Source organism: Dinoponera quadriceps, unplaced genomic scaffold, assembly GCF_001313825.1.
Source record: "Dinoponera quadriceps isolate SergipeBrazil2010 unplaced genomic scaffold, ASM131382v1 scaffold2915, whole genome shotgun sequence".
In the NCBI taxonomy this organism is placed as follows: Eukaryota; Metazoa; Arthropoda; class Insecta; order Hymenoptera; family Formicidae; genus Dinoponera; species Dinoponera quadriceps.
Window position 1 is genome coordinate 109,782 of NW_014556924.1, and position 21,112 is coordinate 130,893.

A 21,112-nucleotide genomic window follows, 5' to 3' on the forward strand; every position below is an offset into this window, starting at 1 on the left:
GAACGAAATTAAGATAAATATATACACACATAATATTACAAACACGAAAATATTATTTGTTTTTTTACTTTTCTCATTAATTTATTCTCGTGGACGTTTCGATGTAACATTTAATCTTTTAGAATTTTAGAATTCTTATTATGAATTAGAATTATGAGGAATTCCGACGATAAAAACAATCGATGTCGGATAAATGAATATTGGACGATATCGTATCAATTAATTAAGTAAAGGATAAATAAGAGCCTGTGCATGGAAGTACTGGTAATTTGTTTGTTGATTTCTAAATCAGAAGAGCCGTGTTCAGATATATAACGATATCGTATCATTCTATAGAATAGTGCGAAACTTTTTCACTTCGCTGCAATTATATTTTCTCATCGAGATTGTTGGAGTGTAATTTATCAGGACGGGTCGATTGGCAGCGGCAGGGATGATTACGTGGATGATAGGATGAATCTTTTGTGAATTGAATACACATATTGAATATAGCAAGAACTTTATAAAAGACGAGGCAGACTCACAGATGGTTTAAGTACATTAGTATTTGTCTCAAAACTCTTGAGAGTGTGTTTTTTTGTTGTTGTTGTTGTTGCGTTCACATCGTTAGTTTTTTTTGTTTTTCATTTTGAGTAGAATCACACGGATGAAAAAAGGTTCGCAGAAAACGTGCTCTTGCATTGTGCTCGAGAAAGAGTTGTACGGATATAACATTAATTTAAACGGAGTCCCCGTTGGATGACAGGCGGAAAAAGGAAACGCCGAATTATACTTGACATAAGCTTCTTCGCGTATTGCGCCATAGTATCGTTGCCTGTTGTTTTTTCATATTTCTTTTTCCATCATTTTTTATCTCCGGACGATGAGTATGCATAAACAATCGGCGAAACTCTTATCGCGGCATTTTACGGAAAAGAAAAATCGCGTTGCACTTCTTTCTCCTTCTCTCCCCCCTCTCTCTCTCTCTCTCTTTTATTCTTTTCTTTGATGTCTCTCGCGACGTTCGTCAACGTTTCTTCCTCCGTTTGGGACGATTGAATAATATATACTGTGCGCTCGTTATTATCAAATGTATGTACATGTAGTATACAAATATACGTACGTCGTGTCGTATATCATATATATTGTATATGCATATATGTACATGGCTCGTTTAATCGTATTCTATTCGTGGCCTCGTGCGCTGCACGTTGACCTTTGGTTAGCCGATTTGTCGTGGATTGCTCTCCAGATTCGCGGTTAAAATTCTTCGGCACGGCCGATCACGGTGGTCGTTCCGAGGAGCATCTCAGATCTTTACTCGGCCGTACATGCGAAGCCTCGTCGTGATTCTGACCGGCAACTATCCCACGTGGTTCTCTGATTCGCGATCGCGACCACCGTGATCGGCCTTGCGCTTTTACAGAGGCGCATCGTCGCTCGAGTTGCAAAAATCCGAGATTGTTGGGGACCGGCTGCGACACAATGGCGCGGGAAACGACGATGTACACATCGAGAAGTCATCATATATATATATATATATTTATGTATATACCTGTATATATCGAACGAATACGAACGTGTCAGCGAGTAAACGAGCGCGACGGATGAATGTCGGAGTAAAACGCGCGGGGACGAACGTGTGGGGATCGATCGCGGTTCGATTTGTCGTACGAACTAATAAGCGCGACCGTGCGTGTCGTTATACGAATATACTTCTAGAATATTCCTATTATTTCCTGCGCGTATAATCGTCCGCCGGTGCGTGCCACTGCTTCCGCTTCCGCTTTCCGCCGCTCGTCGGTCCCGTCATCAGACGTCGTCGTTCGCGAGTCACTTTGGATTCGCCCAATATAGTTGCGATTGATCGTTAATTGATTTAATCGTCTCGTGCGCTCGACATGACCCGACGATAATGCGAATTCTGCCAGTCACGGCACAGTGGATGTCTCATTTTAATCGATTGAGATACACGGGAAAAATTCGTATCGATTCAAGACTCATATTCTTATATGTGAAAAAAAAAAAAACGAAAAATATTGGATAGAAAGAAAGATGTATCTTCAAATTCACACAGTTCTCAGTTTGAAAATATATATGTTCTTTCTATCCAATATTTTCCCCTCTCAATTCATGAAAATTATTCTTGATTAACGTGAATATATTTTTAATGGGACTAATATGGAATTCCTTCTTCTAGGAGCAAGCTTTATCTTCGTATATATATAAGGTTACATATTCTTGCTTATACATGAAATATGAGTCTTGAGTTGAAACTAATTATTTTCGTGCACACGATAGAAGTTTCTTCCCAAGTAACGACTCGTTTCTTGAACCGGCGAGTGCGCGGCTTTCATGAGAATCTTTCTCCAATTCCATCTTGATTTGAATTTATCTCACTGAATGTGGACGCTCCGGATATTTCGTGTCGAGAATATCGGGCAAACTTTCGCTCTTGTTTCACGCGTACACTTGGTATCTTACGCAAGGCCGCGCTATACCAGCATTGCTAGCATGCGGTTCTCGCGAGAAGGAAATTAATGGACTGAATTGTCGAACCGCGCCAGCTGCGCGAGGAATTTAATATATAAGTCTATGTGCGCCTCTGCGTGTGTATGTGTGTGTATCTGCGCGCAGTAAGTATGCCGAGGACCACTTATCGCTCGCAATCGTCTCTGCTCCTTTTGCTACGGTATCTCCGTCCGGTAAGTTCTACTGCGACTTGCAAAGTATCTCGCGGGAATTATTGATGAAACTCGTGCTGCTCAGTCGCAGCATCGAAGTTATAACGCCAAAGTTATCGGCGCACGAATATAAACGCGATGAGAGATAAGCGGCTTGATAAGCTCCACGAGTGCCGTGCAAATTTTTTCAAACATAGAATCGCAATGTCAGAGCACCGAAATACATAATCGTAATCTTCGACGTTGCGACGAAAGAAAACAACGGATGGATTCTCGCTCAGATTTTCGAACGATTCTTCAACAATCACTTCCCGCTACTTTGACATCCACGTCGCACGGTGACGCAAATAAATGATCTCCGTCGAATCTATCGCATCTAAATTAGAGGAAGAGGCACAGTGATTACAGCCTAATGGGGCTAATCAACATTGCAACTTAATCGATCGCTCTTCGACAGACCAGTCTCTCACTTATCATCAACTTATCAGCTGCGCATTCGATGACAATAATTAGTTTGTTTTTGTGTTTAAATGTGCCGATAATGCTAATCACTGTATCTCTTCCCTTATCTATCGAAATCACCACTACGGATGTTTTTCGACGAGTTGCGCATCGCCGACGCCGCAAAATTGGCAACAATAATGAACAATCGAACATTAAGGGCGATGTGTACTCGTAAAGATCGACACTCGGTGGTCGATTTAACGCGCATTCTTCTCGCTGATACAAAGTGCACGTCGAGAGATCGCCGAGCGTGTGGAAGCGGAAGCGTCGAGGATCACGCGGACGGGCAAACATTCGATCTTCATCGTGGCGATGAGATTAGGTGCGATTGTCAGAGCTGCTGCTATATACGTCTGTCACGAGCGCGTTCAAGTAGAAAGTTTCGGGTCGGAAGGAGCGCTTTTTTTTTTTTAATCCTGCGAATACACTGCGTCCTACACGCTGAAGGATGCTGGAGGAAATCTTGCCGCTACACACAGGCAGGACCGACATAATCCCGATGAAATTGACTGCAGTACTAATACACCGATTGCGCGGGCGCACATTGTTACGAGCTACTATTGCGAGAACCTGGTCCTTTCGGAGCTTTACACTACGTCACGTCACCCCGACGGCGCTTTACACCTCTCGTGGCACACTCTTCGTCGAGGTTCCCGAAATACTTTCAATTGTACAGTCGCGCGATTGCCAGCATCAGTCGAAGGGCTCGTTCCCAATCTTCGTCTTAGGTCTATTGTTTGAAAAACAACGCAAACGATGTGAGCTTGTGGCGAGCTTCCCGACTCTCAGTCTGCTCTTGAATGCGGATCTGAGACGGATCTTGTGGAAATAAGCCTTTCTCAGTTATGCGGCGTGATAGACGTTTCTCGGCGAAATAAACGACATTTGTGGATCAATTAGAGCATGTTCTAACAAATGACAATAGGAAGGAAGCTTGCATCGTCCAATGGTCGCGCGGGTCAGGATCATGCGCAAAAATGCGGAACAAATCATCAGCGTTCGGGAATAAAACGTTTCTTTTACACACAGAAAATTATACGCTGCGTTCAAGTAAATGTTAGTTGTGACAAAAATTCCATATCGCGTCAAATATTCCTTATTCTAAGGGTATCAAATTTATTCAAAGTAGTGTTCCTCGTAACCCGGGAAAAAAAGATTATACATGAAATTTATCTCTACGACCATGTACTACCATGAATAATTATAGTAGAGTACTTTAATCAAGAATATTAAATTAAAGCGAACTCCGGTTTGCTTATCCAAATTAGCCGAATTTAACTTTTCTTTGATATAGAGTTTATAATTTTTGAAAAGAGGACATATATATACACTCAATTATATTTGGGCGCGAATAAAAATATCAGCTCGCCGATTGAAAATCATCATCGTGAGGCGGACACGGCTTCAGAAATGGTACGAAAACGTGACTCGCCGACGGCGGTTCCGGTGTTAACGAATTGTCATAGATTGACGTGCGGATGCTGTGTATGTCGGACGAGATTTTAGGTTTGAGAGCGACGCGCGCGGATCACCTGAGGGTGCACACACACTACAACGCGGTATAGGTTTTGACTGTACGCAGATGTGTATGTGGGTGTGCTTGCGATGTACATTCGGTGTGCGAACCGGCGATTGTATCGATCAAATGTTACCTATTGGTGTCGCAGATACGCACACGTACACACACATGTACACGTGCGTATATATATATATATGTATATGCACGAGACGTACAGAGTTCGCGCAGCTATGTGTATTTCGGTTACGTGGCGCTCGTATGTACCAGAAAATACCGGGACGAGGTGGAAATTATTGCATCGTTCTAACGGGAGAGAATAAAACCACGGAGAAGTGCAACGAGAGAAACCGCGAAATTTTCTGTGAATGAAATTTCATTGTTATCGAGGAACGTCTCCAATATTACTCGGTTCTTTTAAAATCATTAAATGTAAAAAAAATGTTCGTAACCGTAAAACCGTAAGCAAATCGGCCAACCAAGTCGATCAGCGTTTTATTTTGCACCTATGTTGTCTTGTTTCCTGCGTCCCAAGGTCTAAGTCACCGTCATATCTGCACGAACTTTTGCACCTCAATACTGAATTTCATAGTATCGACTTATGTGATGCTCGTATTCAGTGTCAGTTAGCATTTCTCAGACATCGCATTGTGAGATTTCGTGCTACTTTTTCTTTCATCGTAATATTTGATACATGAAATATTTCAATGCTTTCCCTCCATTTATTCTGCTTCTCCGCATTTGCGCGTCCGCGAATTGTGTCCTTGCCGGTAACATTGTTTCTTTGTGATCATTATATAATGCGTGTTTCTCTTTCTCTTCTTTTCATATTTTACAGTCTTTCATAAAACAACACACATATTCATCTTGTGTTAAATTAATACCAAAATTTGAGTGTAAAATGTATTAAATTTAATCTAAAGTTTTGCTGATGTTCCGTTTTTTAATTCTCTTTCTCTTCTTGACCTTTATTTATTAATTTTATATTTTATTTCAACTCTTTTCCGTTCTTGGGACTTATTGGATCGTAAGAGAAATAGTCGACTGTGGTTAATTTGCTTACGGCCTTGCAATTACGACTAAAACTTTTTCACGTGCAATAGCATTTAGAATTCACGGTAACGTGAAAACTTTTTCATTAAATCACGCATTGAGAAAGCCCGCGAACTTTGACAGAAAACGCGCGTTAGATGAAGGATTTTCACTTTCTAATGACTAAACTTTTCATCGATATTTATCCGTGCGGTAAATTCCGTTTGAGTCAGCGGGGCGAATAAACAAATGGAATAAACGGTTTTGCATTGACTTGAGGGGAGAAAATGAGCCGACGAGAAATTCCAGCGGCGATCGAATAAGAGAGGAGGGGAGATTCGAGCGCTGTGCGTCAATGTGCGTGTATGTGATAGGTACGTGAACACCGCAGGTATGCGACAGTCAGATGTATCGGGTAACACGAATTCATCATGTCTCACGTGTCTTACGAACGCATTCCTGTATCGTATGTATTTCGGCTTTGGAAGAATCGTGGATCGTGAAATAGCGGAGAACGCGTTTTAGAAGTCGAAGGAAATGAAATTTTCAATTCTTATAGCGCTGCCATCCAGTAAGTGAATTCGATTTTTTCTCAACCGAAACGCTTCCAGTTCATTTACAGCCCGTCAAATTTAACCGAGCTTTTTCTCTGTATGCAAACGTTGATTTTTCCGACGAGAATTGTCACGGAGTCCATTGGCACGAAAAGCTCTCGGGGACGTCGAACGTGCCAAAAAAATATGGAAGAAAATATCGGTCGAAGAATTTTCGCAATCTCACTCTACTTTCCACTCGCCAAGTGATGTTCGTTTCCGACTTTATCGGTGAAAGATGTGCGTACGGCACTGCCGTAAATAAGAAAGACGGAAATGTAGCTTCGACGTCAGTTATTTGCGCGTATCAAGTCGGGCTCGACGCGGTGATACTATATACACACCGATACTGAAACGCTCTCGAGTCCGTGCGTGGCAAATAGGAAATTAAGTGACGTGATGCACGTGACACGGGAGCGACGTTCTCGGCTCGAGTTGTAGTCTTTTTTCAGTGTACGTATAACCTTCACGATTTCAGCACGGGTAAGGGAAACGTGTGAGTCTTTGAGAAAGTAATCCGGCGGATGCTGACCGATGACGTCGAGCTCGTGAATAACGTGCGAGAGCGGTACGATCGCTTTTTTCTCATTCTTATCATCATTTTCTCTCCTACTTTTTATTCCGATCGTTCGACCTTCTGAATTAAGCCACCAAACGTATGCTCGCGCCGCTCCTCGTGTCGGTGCTCTTCCAGGTGCTGCGTATGACGCCATCGTTTTCAGGTTTAATTAGTCTCTAGGCTTTGTCACGTGACACTCCCCGCTCGAGAGATCGGTCGATCGATTCGTTCGATACCCGAAAGACCAGCGAGTTAAACAGAAAATTGCTCCATAAATCCCGAATCCCTATCTCTTTCTCCTCCCTTTTCTCTCATTTTTTTTTGAAATATTGAAAGTCAGCCTCGAAAATTCCGGGATTTCATTTTATGTTGTTCGTCTTGTCGATTAACGCTGCATTACGCATTTCTTAGTGAAGCGTGAAAGAAGGACTTGAGGAATACCTCAACACACATATACACACACATACGAAGAAATTAAGTCTTTACATAAGTAATGTCAACATACGAGAGCAAGTAACTGACTGGGGAAATGTGGAATTCAAATTTGTGGAGTACACTCCCGGTCTCTCGCATATTTCTCCGCGTTTCTGTTAATTCGCGTGCCTCTCAGATGTAGAATCGCTTTGAAGTTAGCGATATAACTAGCTCAACACCTGTTGGTTAAATATCCGCACGGCGAGTAGCGATATAATCTTGAACGGAAACGTGAAGTCCCGTAACGATGGCACATCCTTAATGTTCGTAGTAAAAAGGTCACGATCTGAAGGGGACGAAGTCGACTAGAGCATTCGAGTGAAATTTATTCATACACAGCGACGGCGTTATGCGCATCGCGAAACAGCCTTCAAGGGGGCCCTTTCCTCTTTTCCTCCCTTCACCACTTTCCTCTCCACGTCCCACCTTCTTTTTTCTCCTGTCCTGTCTCATCTCGTTCGCTTATGTAACATTGACTGTACTCTAAAGTTCTGTTTAATATATGTACTACGATAATTACAGTATTGTTATTCGGCTTGGCTTGACTATGCCAACGCGCGTTCTTCTTACTTCCACGGCGATGTACACAATAGGTGAAAAAGTCTTTAGAGGAAAATAGGTTCTTTAGTAAATTGACAAGTAGATAGATTCGTGTTCGTGTGTAGATCTGTCTGTGTGTGTGTGTGTATGTGTGTGTGTTCGTGTGTGGGCGTAGATGTATGTGTGTGTGTTCTGTGTAAGTAGGTGCAGAGTCGAAGAGAACACGACCCTAGACTCACCCTACGATCCTCTTTCCCCGTTCCTTTCGCTCCTCATCGTGTTTCCGCGTTATACCTCTACGGGATATTCTGTCTCATAAAACCGGCGCGGCGATCCTTTGAACCGGGAAACGATTCGCAAACATGTCCCGTATGAAAACCCGTCAGTTCTCGGGAGGGGCGGAGGGAGGGGTATATGGTGCACGCAACGTATTCTTTTGCATCCCCTCTGAGAGATATGTCTGTCTGACAGAGAAGTCTTCTGCGTCTTCTGCGCGGGGGATGTGCTCTCCGAAGGTACTTCGCGAGATGCCGGCTTATCCCGCCGTGCCGACGAAATCAAATTCCACCCGCTTCCGTCGAACTCAAATCCCGATAAGCGCGATCGTAAACGAAGGAATACAGTTTACGGAGTAACGAAGGGGGCACGATTTACAGAAAATAACGCAACCATTCGCTAAACGGAGAATTTGCTCTATAAAGTAAAAGTTTAAATATTCGTATTTAGAGAAGAAAACGACAAGAATGTCGACGGTTAAAGTGCGTGTCCAAGAATTGATACTTTAACCATAAATCTCTTTCTTTTGATATTTTTCCGAAATACCGGAAGTCAGCCCCGAAAACTTCGGGAACTTCATTCGAACGCAACCACCGATGCTCCGAAGAGAGCGCGGTGAGACACAAAAGAAATACGTTGGCACACGTGCGAGACCACGCAACTTTTTCGTTACGTAACTCCTCGCGATATCATGTACCCTCCTGAAATTGGAATCCGATTCCGCGGCGGATATCGGACGTTCAGTGCACGCTGGCCAGAGTTCCCGCGCAAGTTCGCGTCGGCGCTCGTGACCTCAGAGGGGCTCGCTCCGTCTGGCGGCCATCTTCGCCGCTCTGGAGGCCAGGGCGCCCAGGGAGCACACCAGGCCTGTCAGCGTTTCCCAGAACGTGGTCCGGCGTCGCTTGTGCGCCGCTTGGCCGACGTAGCCCAGATGGTAGCCGGCGTACCGTTCGTTGCTGGTTGCGGATGCACGGCTCTCGTAGAAGACGCCGTTGCTTGGCCTGGGTTGCTGCAGGATGCTGCGACGGTGCTCCGAACCGTCGCGATCGACGCTCCGCGAGGAGTTGCTGCCGCTGCCGCTGCTGTGCCGATGTTGGTAATGCCGCTCCTCGTAGAGATGCTGCTGCAACTGCACGTTGCTCAACCGCCGGTCCATCATCCTGACTAGGTTCTGATGCACCCGCTGATCGTCCTCCTGCACCGGCAGCTGACGTTGGCAGGCAACGACGACGGCGACTGGCGGTGCCGGTGACAACAACTCGTGTTCCACTTGTCAGGCGTATTCGGTGTCGCTGGACGCTGATCGTTCCAGATGAGCCGGGTGGCTCATCGAGTGGTGCTGTTGGTTCGGGTGTTGCTGCTGCTGCTGTTGCTGCTGCTGCGCCTGGGCGTAGGCCAAGCTCTTCTGATAGCTGAACAGCTGCCGCTCCAGGCTGTAGTTCTCCGCTTGCAACGACGCGATCTCACGGCGCATCTGTTGATTGTGAACGCGGCACACGTCGTCGTACTTGTGGTAGGTCGCCTGGAAGAGCAGGTGGCTCTCGTTCCACTCCAGCCGGATCCTCAGCTGACCCTTGTCCGTGAGGAATGGACAGTGATTATCCTTCACTTCGTTCATGTCTAGGCTAGTCTCCATGATGATACCTTCGTCGGCGGACTCCTGGGCGTAGTAGCGGCTGAACGGTGCGCCGGGCAGTCTGATCGCCACGACGTTTGGTCCCTCGCTTTTCAGCAAGTACGCCGACCAACTGACGTACCTGCTCGGAACAGAATCGCTCTCGTGGAATATTCATTACTTGAATACAAGCGTTCGGGTGACAAATATGTTCGATACACCGGACGATCAATCGCTGGATAAATCTCAGTACACTACGAACTTCGGATGACCTTGTGTTTAAAGCTAAAATACGTTAAAGTGTACACGACATCATGAAATAGTGCTTTTTCTAATCGGTGTCTAAAAAGTGTCGCAATAATCCCTGATCTCCTCTACTTTAACGTTTCCGCGACAAAGAGAGAGATGCGCGAGATCGATACGTACCTCAGGTGATTCCTCGGCACGTTGTGGATATCTTTGTACACCAGGTGCAGCCTGACCGTGTCGGAATAGAGGTCGGCGCGGATGGCCCACGCTTGCTTGTCGCGATCGTAACAGGGCGCTGCCGGTGGTACCTGCGGACCTAATGCCTGCACCGCGATCTCGCAGATGGTCCTCGCCTCGAGCATCTCCAGGGAGACCCGTAGCGTGCCCTTATGGGCGATGTCCGACCACCTGACCCTCGTGCTCCAGCCGTAGCCGCAGCCTTCCGCGTCGGAGATGTCCTCGATCTGTCCCGAGTCGATCCGCCGTTCACCCTCGCCCAACGCCACGCTGTATCTCACCCTGCACCGATGATCGAAGCCGGTCAGTCTTATCAGGTAGACGCCCACGCGGCCCCGACCTTCCGTGTCCTGGCCCCGACCGTCGGTGTCCTTGCCGTACGGGTAGATCACCAGGTTCCAGTCGAAGCCGCCGAAGGTGAAGCAATCGGTCTCGAGCTTGCTCGGCTTGGTCTGGCCGGCGGAGAACACCGACGTCGACATCCTGACCTCGGTCATGTAGACGGTCCGCACGTTCGCCATGGACAGCTCCAGCTGGAACTCGCCGTTCGTGTCGGCGAAGTTACGGCTGTAGAGGTCGGACACGGGGATGTAGTTGCGGTTGCCTTGGGCCGGCGCCTCGTAGGTGAATTTCACGCGCTTGCCGGAGAAACCCTCGTTCATGGAGAAGTGCTCTCGATTCAGCAGGGTGAACGTGAAGTCCACGTAGACGCGGAGGTTTCTTGACGCGCCGCGCCATACCAGGTACACGCCCAGGACCTTCGGAAAGTAACGCACCGGATAATGCCGAATACCGATGTTAGAACGTGCACAATAAAATACTCGTTCGATATCGGACGCTTCGACTGCCGAATCTGTTCTTTCTTGTATAAATTCTACTTCCTTTGTTAATCACACTGGTCCACACAGAAATAATATTCCGGATCTGAACTGCGAATTCTAATGAATTTTGCGACGTTGAACACAAATATAACAATTCGTCGAATCTTGTCATAAATTTATAAAAACATGACTTGCAAAGTCAGTCGTTTATAAAAACTCAACTTTGACTTCCGTTTTATAGTAAACGATAGTCAAAAGGGAATTTGATACCCGAGGCTTTTGCTTCGGTCGCGAGTTTCGTAATTAACGAGATCGCAATCTCTGTTGCGAAATCAACCGAAACTGTCGATCGAGTTACCTTTTCTCCGCGCGAAAAAGCGACGGCCCATTTCTGAAAACCGCATACTAGTTCCTTGCTGGTGACGTCCCTCTCAGGATCGCGCACGACGCTTCTAGTGACGACGAAGGAGAAGACCCGCGTGCCATTGCGATCGTGTAGCTGCGCGAACCTATACAACAAAGCCATCACCGCATCTCGAGGGCACCTCTAATCCAATGGTCCGCGTTCACGAGAAGAATTCGTTCTGTTCGTCTTGTGGGAATCTGCGAAATGCAAAATTGATGCATCACAGCGATAAATGAATAATTTATTCAGAGATACATACTTTTAATCTGATTCTATACAGGGATGTCCGTGACCAACAGGGATAAACTTCGTGAGGGCATAGAACGGATTGAGGTAAATAATAAAGTCCCGTGCCATTTTACAAACAACGCGCGCAATTTTAGTTATTAATTAAATTCACTTTCCTAAGTTTAAAAGTGAAATTCCTGCCTGACGAAGGATATTTCGTCGTAAGGAAATGATTGCCATAATAAATGATAGCGATAGCAATTAGATATCTAATTAGGGAGATTCGATTATCTCAAGTATGGCTTGAGGTAATCTTAAGACGCCATCTAGCCAATGAAACGGCGATGTGGCATGGTTTAGCAGCGTAATTAAGACGATCTTAAATATAAGATCGGTCTATGAATACGACACATCATTAACCCTTCTTGCTCCAATAACGAGCAAACTATTGAGGTTTTACGGTCTATCAGAGAAATGTTAGACGATCTCTCGGTGAGAGATTTCAAGCGCGGCAGCCGGAAAATTCTTGCTTGAATTTCATCGAAATGGGAGATAGCAGTATATATATATATATATATGCCGTTACGTAATCCGCTTTCATTCCTAAATACGTGCGACGTACACGGCGGCCTTTGTGGTATTAATTGTCGCGCACAACCGAGTACGCGGTATTGAAATGGACGAGTAGGCTCCGCACAGGGTCGTTTTTCCACGGGAGGGAAAGAGTGACCTGTTTTCGTGAGCGGTCTCTGGATCTCTCGGCAGAAGAGACATACCGTTGCGGCTGTGTTTTGAATCGCGTTTCTGAAACGTTGCACACGCAGGTATTGTACATACACACACGCGCCGAAGGGGGATGGACTTTCAAGCTGTCATCTCGAATATTTCGACGCGTTGTACTTGCCATTGTTATTTTGCGTCTCGATCGAGAGGCCATTAAGTAATTACGTCGGACACTGCGTCGTCGTCTACCGTCGCCGTAGTTCATTAATGTAACAATGAGCCGACTTTGATACTTTGCGTTTGCTACTTGCGTCCGCTGACTTATTCTACAACGGAGCGCTGCGTTTTGAAACTTGGCGCAAGAGTCGCCGCGCATCTTCGCTCGTATTCGTCTATTTTCACACGGTGAAAACCCGTCATCTGGGTGTCATGTAATAACGTAAATCCCGACGCGCGCCTGGTGCGTAAATCGCAGTGGAAAAAAATCTAATACGCGTAAGAAAACTCGATCATGTGAATGCACAAGCGCGTTGATGATTTCTTTCGAACGTAGTTGGAAAAATCCATCGTTCAGAGAGTGACGGGTAGGTCCTACGTGACGCTTCTGAATAGTATTTGGAATAATTAATGCATTTGTGGTGACATCTGTAACATATTGAAATGCTACTACATTGAGGGAAAAAATAGAAAATGATCTCAGTAAATTTTACAGATAATTTTGGCTCCAACCGTACGTTTATAGTTTTCTTTGTAGTTCCAAGTATCATGTGCTTTCCTCTCCGTGTACGGGACGAAAAAGCGAGTTACTTCTTCGCAGCCGCCCACGAAGATTCGACGGATCGTCATGTCGGCGCCGAAAAGAGAAGAGGCGCCTGTTATCTTCAGGGAGCCCATTCTTTATCGCGAATGGGGCCATCGACTGGCCAGTCTGGGCAGAAACTCTTCGGCCATTGATTATTTCGAGAAGGCGAGCAGATTATTGGAGACCGAGGAGCTGAGAACGTTAATCGGTCATTGCACAGTGCTGATAGAAGACGCCAAATACTCAGCCGCGGAAAAACTGTCGGAGAGATGTATGGAAATAGGTATGCACGAGCGACGGTCGAGCAGCTTGGCGAAGCGCAAAATGGAGGTGTTAAGAGGCACGAGAGAGCGCCGTGTGAACTTTGTCCACTGTACTTCGTGATATAGCGAGAGTGATTATCTCCGACGTGTTATTAATTTCCCCACGTGTGATACATCTCTCCGTTAATTAATTATTTAACTTAAAACCATTATTTCTCATGAGCATTATAATTATATCCCGTTCCTGTACGTTCATAAACGCCGTCGCACTTTCCTTCCCTATTCCACCTCAGTCCATTCGCAGCTACTCCTATGAAACTCACGTCGTTCTGCGCGTATAATACCGTTTTTAATTTATAAAATTGCATGCGAACAATTTGTCCGAGGAATTTCGTCTCGTCCCGCAAGTAGAAAGTTAGAAGATGGAATTAGACACGTACACGCCGTGAGGAACGAATAATCGCGAGGGGTTAATGAGCGCAAAGCCAATTGACGCTCTGGGCGACGTCGATTGGCTAACAACGTCCGCTGATTATCTGCCGCCGATTAACGATAAAACGCCGGGCATGCTTGATCTCTCGGCTTCAGATCCCAGTCATTATCAAGCGAGGCAGATGCGGATGCGAGCGCTTTTCCAGACTGGTGAGTTCAGTCACAGCCTGGTACACGCTTACGAGGGTATGCGGCGACTACGCAAAACGACCTTTGAACACGGTATCTACCAGGCCAACGAAACCATCGAAGATTGCATCGGCCGGAACACGTCGCCTATAGCGTTGCTGCTGCTCTACCCGTGGATACGGAAGCTGCGCGACTATCGGCACCGCCTGATCGGCAAACTCGAGAAGGAGGAGGACGAGTTCGAAGGTGCGTGTCACTTGTGGAACAAACGCGACGCATGTCGCGATGCTGCCCCTGTGATATCGTCCATTAAAAATAACATTCTACGGAAGTTTCAGCGAAATAGAGAAATCATCTTACATATAATTTGAATACACTTAGCCAGTTTTATAGAAAAGCAAAAGTTTAAGTGATTAAACGTTTAGTTATATCGAAATGATTTCCATCAGGCGTTCCTAAGCAGATATACGCTAAACGTTTGAACGTGCATTCGGAAAACGGATTGAATAGGAAGCCTCAGCAAAAATGTATAATAAATGTAACAAAATAATGCAATTTCAGTGCTTTTATTTTATCTTTTTATAATTCTCTGTACGTAACGTGGGTATGTCGATTTTGGGATTTTCAGTTCCTAGAAGCGTCAATCTCCGAACATCTTGAAAAAGTTATTTATACGTTGAGAGAAATTTATAGTTATTTTTCGTGCCAACCGTAACCTTTTTGACCACGAAAAGTGGTTAGTTTTAACCACAAATTTAGTTTGAACCACAAAAATAATAATAACAACATGCATGCTGCTTTGAACCATCAACAACACAAGGCTTTGGAGCCCAAAAACCAAATATCAGTTTTGGTGCTTCTCCTCTGATAAAAAGATATCGACCAAATAATTGTCTCAGGTTATCTTATAGCGATGACGTAAATTAGCTCCTGATTAGCTCGTATCGGCATGATCACCAGGTATCGCCGTGGACGAGGACGAGACGAGATTCAAGGTGAACGATCCGGAAGTGCAACAGCAGGCTCGAATGAGGAGACTGCAGCGCGTCATAGCGAAGATGTATATGGGTTACCTGGCGATCGATAAGGATTTCCTCGAGGAGATTGTCGGCCAGCCGGAAATCGCGACTCCCGAACTGGTCGCGCTCGCGAGCGCCTGCCAACGGAACATCAGCTACCAGCAGGACCGGCTGCGAATGCGACGACCGCTCTACGTCACGCTCTTCGAGCGCCGGGCGATACCGCGGGGGCACAGGACGGCGATGAAGCGACAGCGGAAATTACGCGCGTACAACATCATCGTCGCGGCGGATTTCCTATTGCGTCGTTTACACGCCGCGAGAGTCAACAAGGATTACCTCGCCTTCTTCGGGTTAGTGGTAACGCCGGCATTTCTCGGCGGGAGTTTCCGCGCGCGCATTCGAGAATGCGCTGCCCGTCCGATATCCCCCAAATGTTCGTTCATTGAGATGTCGAATATCCAACTACTACGTGATATTCTCGCTTTACCAGAATCGGGATTTCTGGATATTCGTAACGAATATTCGCGATCCGAATCGAGAATCGGGTTCTTCGTTCCGCCGTTTCCTCCCTCTCTCTCTCTCTCCCCCCTTCCTCTAATTGCAACCGCGCTGAATCGTGACGTCAGAAGCGAGAAATCATGCGAAATTCTCGTTCTTTTTTCCCCTATGCCATACATATCGGGATAAATTCGAAGCTGTTTCGTATGCTGCTCGCTATTCCGACAGCGCAGATTGGTGAAATATACCAAGGGACATTCCCCTTTGTGTTATTCCACGTCGGTGAATAGACGTGTAAATTCAATCTACATTCGTCGCACAATTTTCCGATGGAAAATTACACACGGTTGTGACAGGTGATTGAGATTTACAGTCATTTATCAATTCACGAGACAAGATGAAGATTTTCGGTGTACTTTATCGATCTACCATTGAACACGACCACGACGAAAGCTGCGCAAGGGGGCTAATTCATTTCGACGTATAATGCAAAGGGGAGCGCAATTCTTTGCTTTGACGTTGTAATTTAATACGCAGCGAGAAAACGAGAGCCTCGAGCTCTACGTTCGAGTCGAGGTAACCGTAAGCTTTGCTTCTGCATTGAAGCTCTGCGGAAGATTGGCCCTCTTTTGCAAACTTACAGATCCGAGCTGGAAATAGCCGTGTAGGAATGAACAACGAAACTTTGCTAGCAAGAGAACGAGAATAAACCTACTTTAATTAATACAAATATTTACGCGAGCTCTCTAATTAATAATATATGATATTTCATTTCGCGTGTTATCATTTCATACGCAACTGTTCATCTTGAACGCGGTATGTATCTTCTGACATCTCAGATTCACAAAATGTCCGACCGTTCTTCCCCGTCTGATCAGATCCGTGGATCGTATCAAGGACAAGTTCGACTCGTATTCGAGCAAAATGTTTCCGCTGAAGGAGAAGTTTCTGAACGCGTTGTACGAAATGGTGGCGTGGACTTACATCGATACGCGCGACTTGACGTGCCTGGACGACGAGGAAATGAAAGCTACGTATTTGAAGCATCACTTAGGGATACGAGTCGCGACGTTTCCCCGAGACAGCGATCTCGCATGGATACCGAGCATGAATCCGAAGGAGAGGCTGAAGATATTTCGCAGGCAATTCACTCGCAAATAGATTCGTCCCATAGGAGAATTCGGGGCATAATGGGAACTCTAAGATTTAATCAAGCTTTAAACCGGGAATAGTCACCTTATATTTTTGTTTTATAAACGATCACGAACACTTGATATGCTTATTCCATTTCTTAAATATTTTTTTTAGGTTTCTCTCGATTTGTTTCAAAAAGTAGCGAAACGAATATATATTTATATCTAAATATATTAAAAATAAATAAATCATCTTAGTTTCACATGAAAATATTCTTTGGAATATCCACTATGGGAAAGACAAATTTTACTGCGAAAGAATAGTTTAAAAGTGTTATTGTCTTATTGAAAGTGTGAATTATCCTCATTATCGCTTCCTATGCGGAGCATAATGAGATACCTTACAAAACTCATTTATTTCACAAATGTTAATTAGTCGAAAACTTCGTAAAAGTAACCTAGAACACGTAATACATGTAGGAATGTATTATTGTGCTTTTAATCATTACGTACTATTTATAGTATTATTTTTAACATGCGTTAGGTTTCTGTTCATAGCACCGTTCCGTACTCAACTATATAGAGATTATAAATGTTACACATTGTGTGAAAAGCCGCTAATCTCATTTCTATTCACTTCGATGCTACGTTACATAATACCATAGCGCATCCATTATACCATTACGGTGAACTAGTGCTCCGTTATGCTCCGAAATGTAGGTTTATTTTACATAACATGAAACATCACAGGTAATCGATATCACAGACATTTTACTAAAGTGATGAGAAAAGATCATTTAATAACGTAAATGTAAACTCACGGTAATAAAAAGTAGAATTCTACCATTGCTTTGGAGCAACTTTCGGTTTAAAATAACGCAACAATCGATAACAGCATGCGATAAGAGACATCTAACAGTTATTATTGCAAAATATTCAATTACATGACAAAATCTTTGTTAAAAGTTATCGACCATATCTCATTATGCCCAAAGTTTCTCCTGCGTCACGGACTGTCTCGGTTTTACTCGTTAAACTCTATCAATTTTCACACTCTTTTCCCGAATAAGTATTTCTTGCGTATTCTTTTTCGCTTAATATGCAATTGAATAATTTTATATATATATATGTATATATGTATTAGCAATATATAATTTACAAATGTCGCATAATTTATGCGGGGAATTTATAATTATGATTAAACGCGCGCTTCGCGGTATAATATTCGGTAATTCCGATTTGAGCGATCGACATTTCCCCTAAAACGATTTCAATATTTGCGGCTCAAGCAGGAGATTAGCCATGGCGTATGCGCCGCTCGAGCTCGCCTGGCTGCATCACGACCTGTGCAAGTTGCTCATCGATATGTGTCGCTTCGACCTAGCCAGATTCCACGGGAAGAAGGCGCGCGATTCCGCGCAGGAGGCGAACTGCGAGCAGTGGGTGTTGAATGCCGATCACCTCATCCTGCGGATCGAGATACATCAGAATAACAGGAACGAGGCGAAAGACGCCGCGATGTCAGCGCTCGCGTGCGTCCAGAAGCTCGATATCGATTACCTGGTATAAATAAAATGCCGCAATTTTGCAAAACCTCGCCGGCCCTTCGCGGTCCCGCGGATCGATATCCAATCAACGCCCCCTCGAAACGCCCCCTCGATGCAGTTCGCGCCTTCGAAATCGCGTAGGAGCGCGCTTATGAAATAATCTGAGAACAAGGAGTCCATAATCCCTCTTAAATATCTCTTTCGCCGTTTTGACATTTTCTGGATGGATATTTCCTCCCCTTTTCTCGATCTCGTCGATCTCGTACACTGAGAGAAAATTATTTAGTATTTGTAACTATAATCATCATAGTGAAAGAATCATACAATATATAATGACGAAACGATACGGGACGAATCGGGGCTGGCGAAGTCGCCATCGTCGAGTCAATTGATAACTCGTTACAGTAATACACAATTCGTTTGAATCAACGTTTGCTCGAGCGAATCTCGCTCCAAACGAGGTGTTGTCGATTCCACTTTTTCCCCTCTCAATGCGCCCGTTGTATAAAACGACAAAGGGAGAAGTCATTTTCTCTCGGAATAATTCCGAGCCGTCGTGATACTTCTTTAGAAGACGCGCTAACGACCGTCCAACTCCCCTCCCGCCGTATAAGTTCTTATTCAAACATTGCTCATTCATTTTCCGTTTATTTGCCCGGCAGATTTCTCCCTCCCACCCTCGCGCGTCGCAAAGAGCGAAAAAAGCTTCGAGAAATCGCACTAGTCTTTCCATAAAGGCAGACGAATGTGATCCTCTTTCGCGAGGCGGTCCTCGCGGGCGCGATCAAATCGCTGACGTAAGAACCGCGAAGGGTTTCCCCTCATTCGCGCGGAGGGACGCGGTTGATTCGCCGAACTTCACGAATGTCCCGTCCGCACAGATAGATTTCTACGAGAGGGCCATAAAACTTGCGGACGAGCTAGACGTGGAGCGGATCGCCGACTTCGACGGCGCCACCGCCAGGCAGCAGCTTATCCTCGAACTGATGCCGCCGGCGATGAAGGAGGAGGTGGATTTCCTGTGGCGGCGCATGGACGTCGTGCCCGCCAAGAGACGGCTCTCCGTCATGCCGGGCTGCAAGCCGATCGATCGAAAGCGCAAAATGACGTCCGAGCGGAGGACGATATTACCCAGCCCGCCCAAGGACCCGGAGAGGGACGCCAGGATCGTCCTGTTGCGGCAGTACGCTCCGCGCGTCCGCCGGCCGGGCTTCGTGGATTTCGAAGAGTTCGAATGATCGTCCGGCTCATTGAGGGGCGAGGGGGGATTATCGCCGGGCAATCGAGAACACGGACCGGCGCGTGTGAAAATCGCTCGACCGTTTCACCTGCGCCCTATTCACCCGCGTCGCGTCCGTTTCGAGTTGGTTCGAGCTCGCTGGCCATTTCAGAAATTGAGTCTCGCTTTACCGCGCATTTATTCGTTGTAACTGATAATTAATAACAATTGTGTGGAAATTCCAAGCGAGTCGCATCACTGCACGCTTTATCAACGTTACTCATTGTTCATCTCTCTCTCTCTCTCTCTCTCTCTCTGCCTTCCTCTTTCTCTTCTTAATCCGTCTTCATTCTCAATCTTCTACATTTTATTTGCGTCCTTTTATTTCTTCCCCTTTTTCCCGCTTCTCCAACCTCCTTCCTTTCCCCGTTCAACTTACTTCGTCATCTTTCTTATGTTGTACCGTTGCCGCGAAGAGATATGATCCCAACGAACAACGCGCGAGAGTCTTCCGCTTCTAGTTCTAATTATCTCCGAGCGAATGGAGCGATTTATTCCGGCGATCCCCCGGCCCTCCTAATCGGACATTTCCGCGCTCGTGGTAGGATAATTTTACAGCGATCGTCCTTCACCCTCGCCGCAAACTGTGAAGGATGTGAAACGTCGGGTTCGCATAGCTGCGTGTCGCCGCGGACGGATGGCTGAATTTTCTCCTTTCGCCTCTCGCGCTTCACCGTCACGACACGGAAAAAATTTTCGACTGTCAACGACGAATTTCCGACTTGCCGTTTTACGTAACCGTGAGCTATGATACCGCCTTTCTTTATTCACCGTGCATCATCGCGCAATCTCGTTATCCGGTGCGTCCCAATCCGGTGACGCCTGACAGGCCGATTTTGGCGGTGATGCACGGTCGTTTTCCAATAACGACGTCGCACCAAATCCGAGAGACGGGCAACAACATTCTGGCCGGTCCTGCCGGAATCATCATAGCGGAAATCTCCTTACCGCTCCGGCACTTCAGCTCGCTCTCTCTCTCTCTCTCCCTCCCTCTCCACTCCCCTGTTCTTTTTCTCGCTGTCATTCTTCCTTCCTTTTTTCTGCTCTTTTTTTCTCAGTCATTAGAGCACCGTCTGAAATTCTAGTTTCACCTTCCCTATCCGTCTCTCTCTTCCTCTCTCTTTCTCTTCGACTCTCCGACATTATGCCGCCGGAGGCGGCACCGACTGTTAATTGGCAAGAATAATTAATTAACCACCGCATGGGAATAGTATGGTAATTTTATCGAGTAGGTGGCGAGGAAAAGAAAACAGAGTAGAGGGGAGGGCGGGCAGAATCGGAACGTTGGAAATTGAGTGCAATCAGCGAGGGATGTGTGTCTGTGACCGGGCGAATGGAATTCGACAAAAGTCTCCGCGCGAAGTGCGAGTCCGTCGCGAGATACACGTGCGCAGATGGAAAGTGTGGCAATTCGTGCGTCGGTAGAACAACATTCAAAACCGATAAGCTCAGGATCGTTTTGAGAATACGAACGCTGCGTCGCGACGTATTGTTGCCAGGTACGCAAGAAG

At 45.8% G+C, this 21,112-nt stretch overlaps 2 protein-coding genes across 2 annotated transcripts in view; one reads left to right on the plus strand and one right to left on the minus strand.

Annotated features, from left to right (window-relative positions):
* Window positions 1-482: 482 nt before the first annotated feature.
* The window catches only part of LOC106748508, an 89,296-nt gene continuing 68,666 nt past the window's right edge, over window positions 483-21,112 (minus strand). Inside the window, exons 2-4 of the mRNA XM_014627104.1 lie at window positions 11,438-11,682; window positions 10,199-11,016; window positions 483-9,914 (exon numbers count right to left, since the gene is read on the minus strand). Coding sequence (XP_014482590.1) covers window positions 9,431-9,914; window positions 10,199-11,016; window positions 11,438-11,605 — 1,470 coding nt within the window. The 5' untranslated portion in view covers window positions 11,606-11,682 and the 3' untranslated portion in view covers window positions 483-9,430. The remainder of the gene's footprint in view (window positions 9,915-10,198; window positions 11,017-11,437; window positions 11,683-21,112) is intronic.
* Window positions 11,768-19,560, plus strand: LOC106748477 (tetratricopeptide repeat protein 25-like). Its single transcript, XM_014627020.1, has 7 exons — window positions 11,768-11,818; window positions 13,191-13,521; window positions 14,090-14,368; window positions 15,083-15,494; window positions 16,521-16,784; window positions 18,068-18,338; window positions 19,204-19,560. Exons 1-7 carry the CDS (start codon window positions 11,768-11,770, stop codon window positions 19,558-19,560), a joined length of 1,965 nt encoding a protein of 654 aa, XP_014482506.1.

Coding starts and splice junctions, on each gene's coding strand:
- LOC106748477 (XM_014627020.1), top strand. CDS start 11,768: ATGTCCGTGACCAACAGGGATAAACTTCGTGAGGGCATAGAACGGATT. Junction 14,369..15,082: donor GGAGGAGGACGAGTTCGAAG/GTGCGTGTCACT, acceptor CATGATCACCAG/GTATCGCCGTGGACGAGGAC. Junction 15,495..16,520: donor GATTACCTCGCCTTCTTCGG/GTTAGTGGTAAC, acceptor CCGTCTGATCAG/ATCCGTGGATCGTATCAAGG.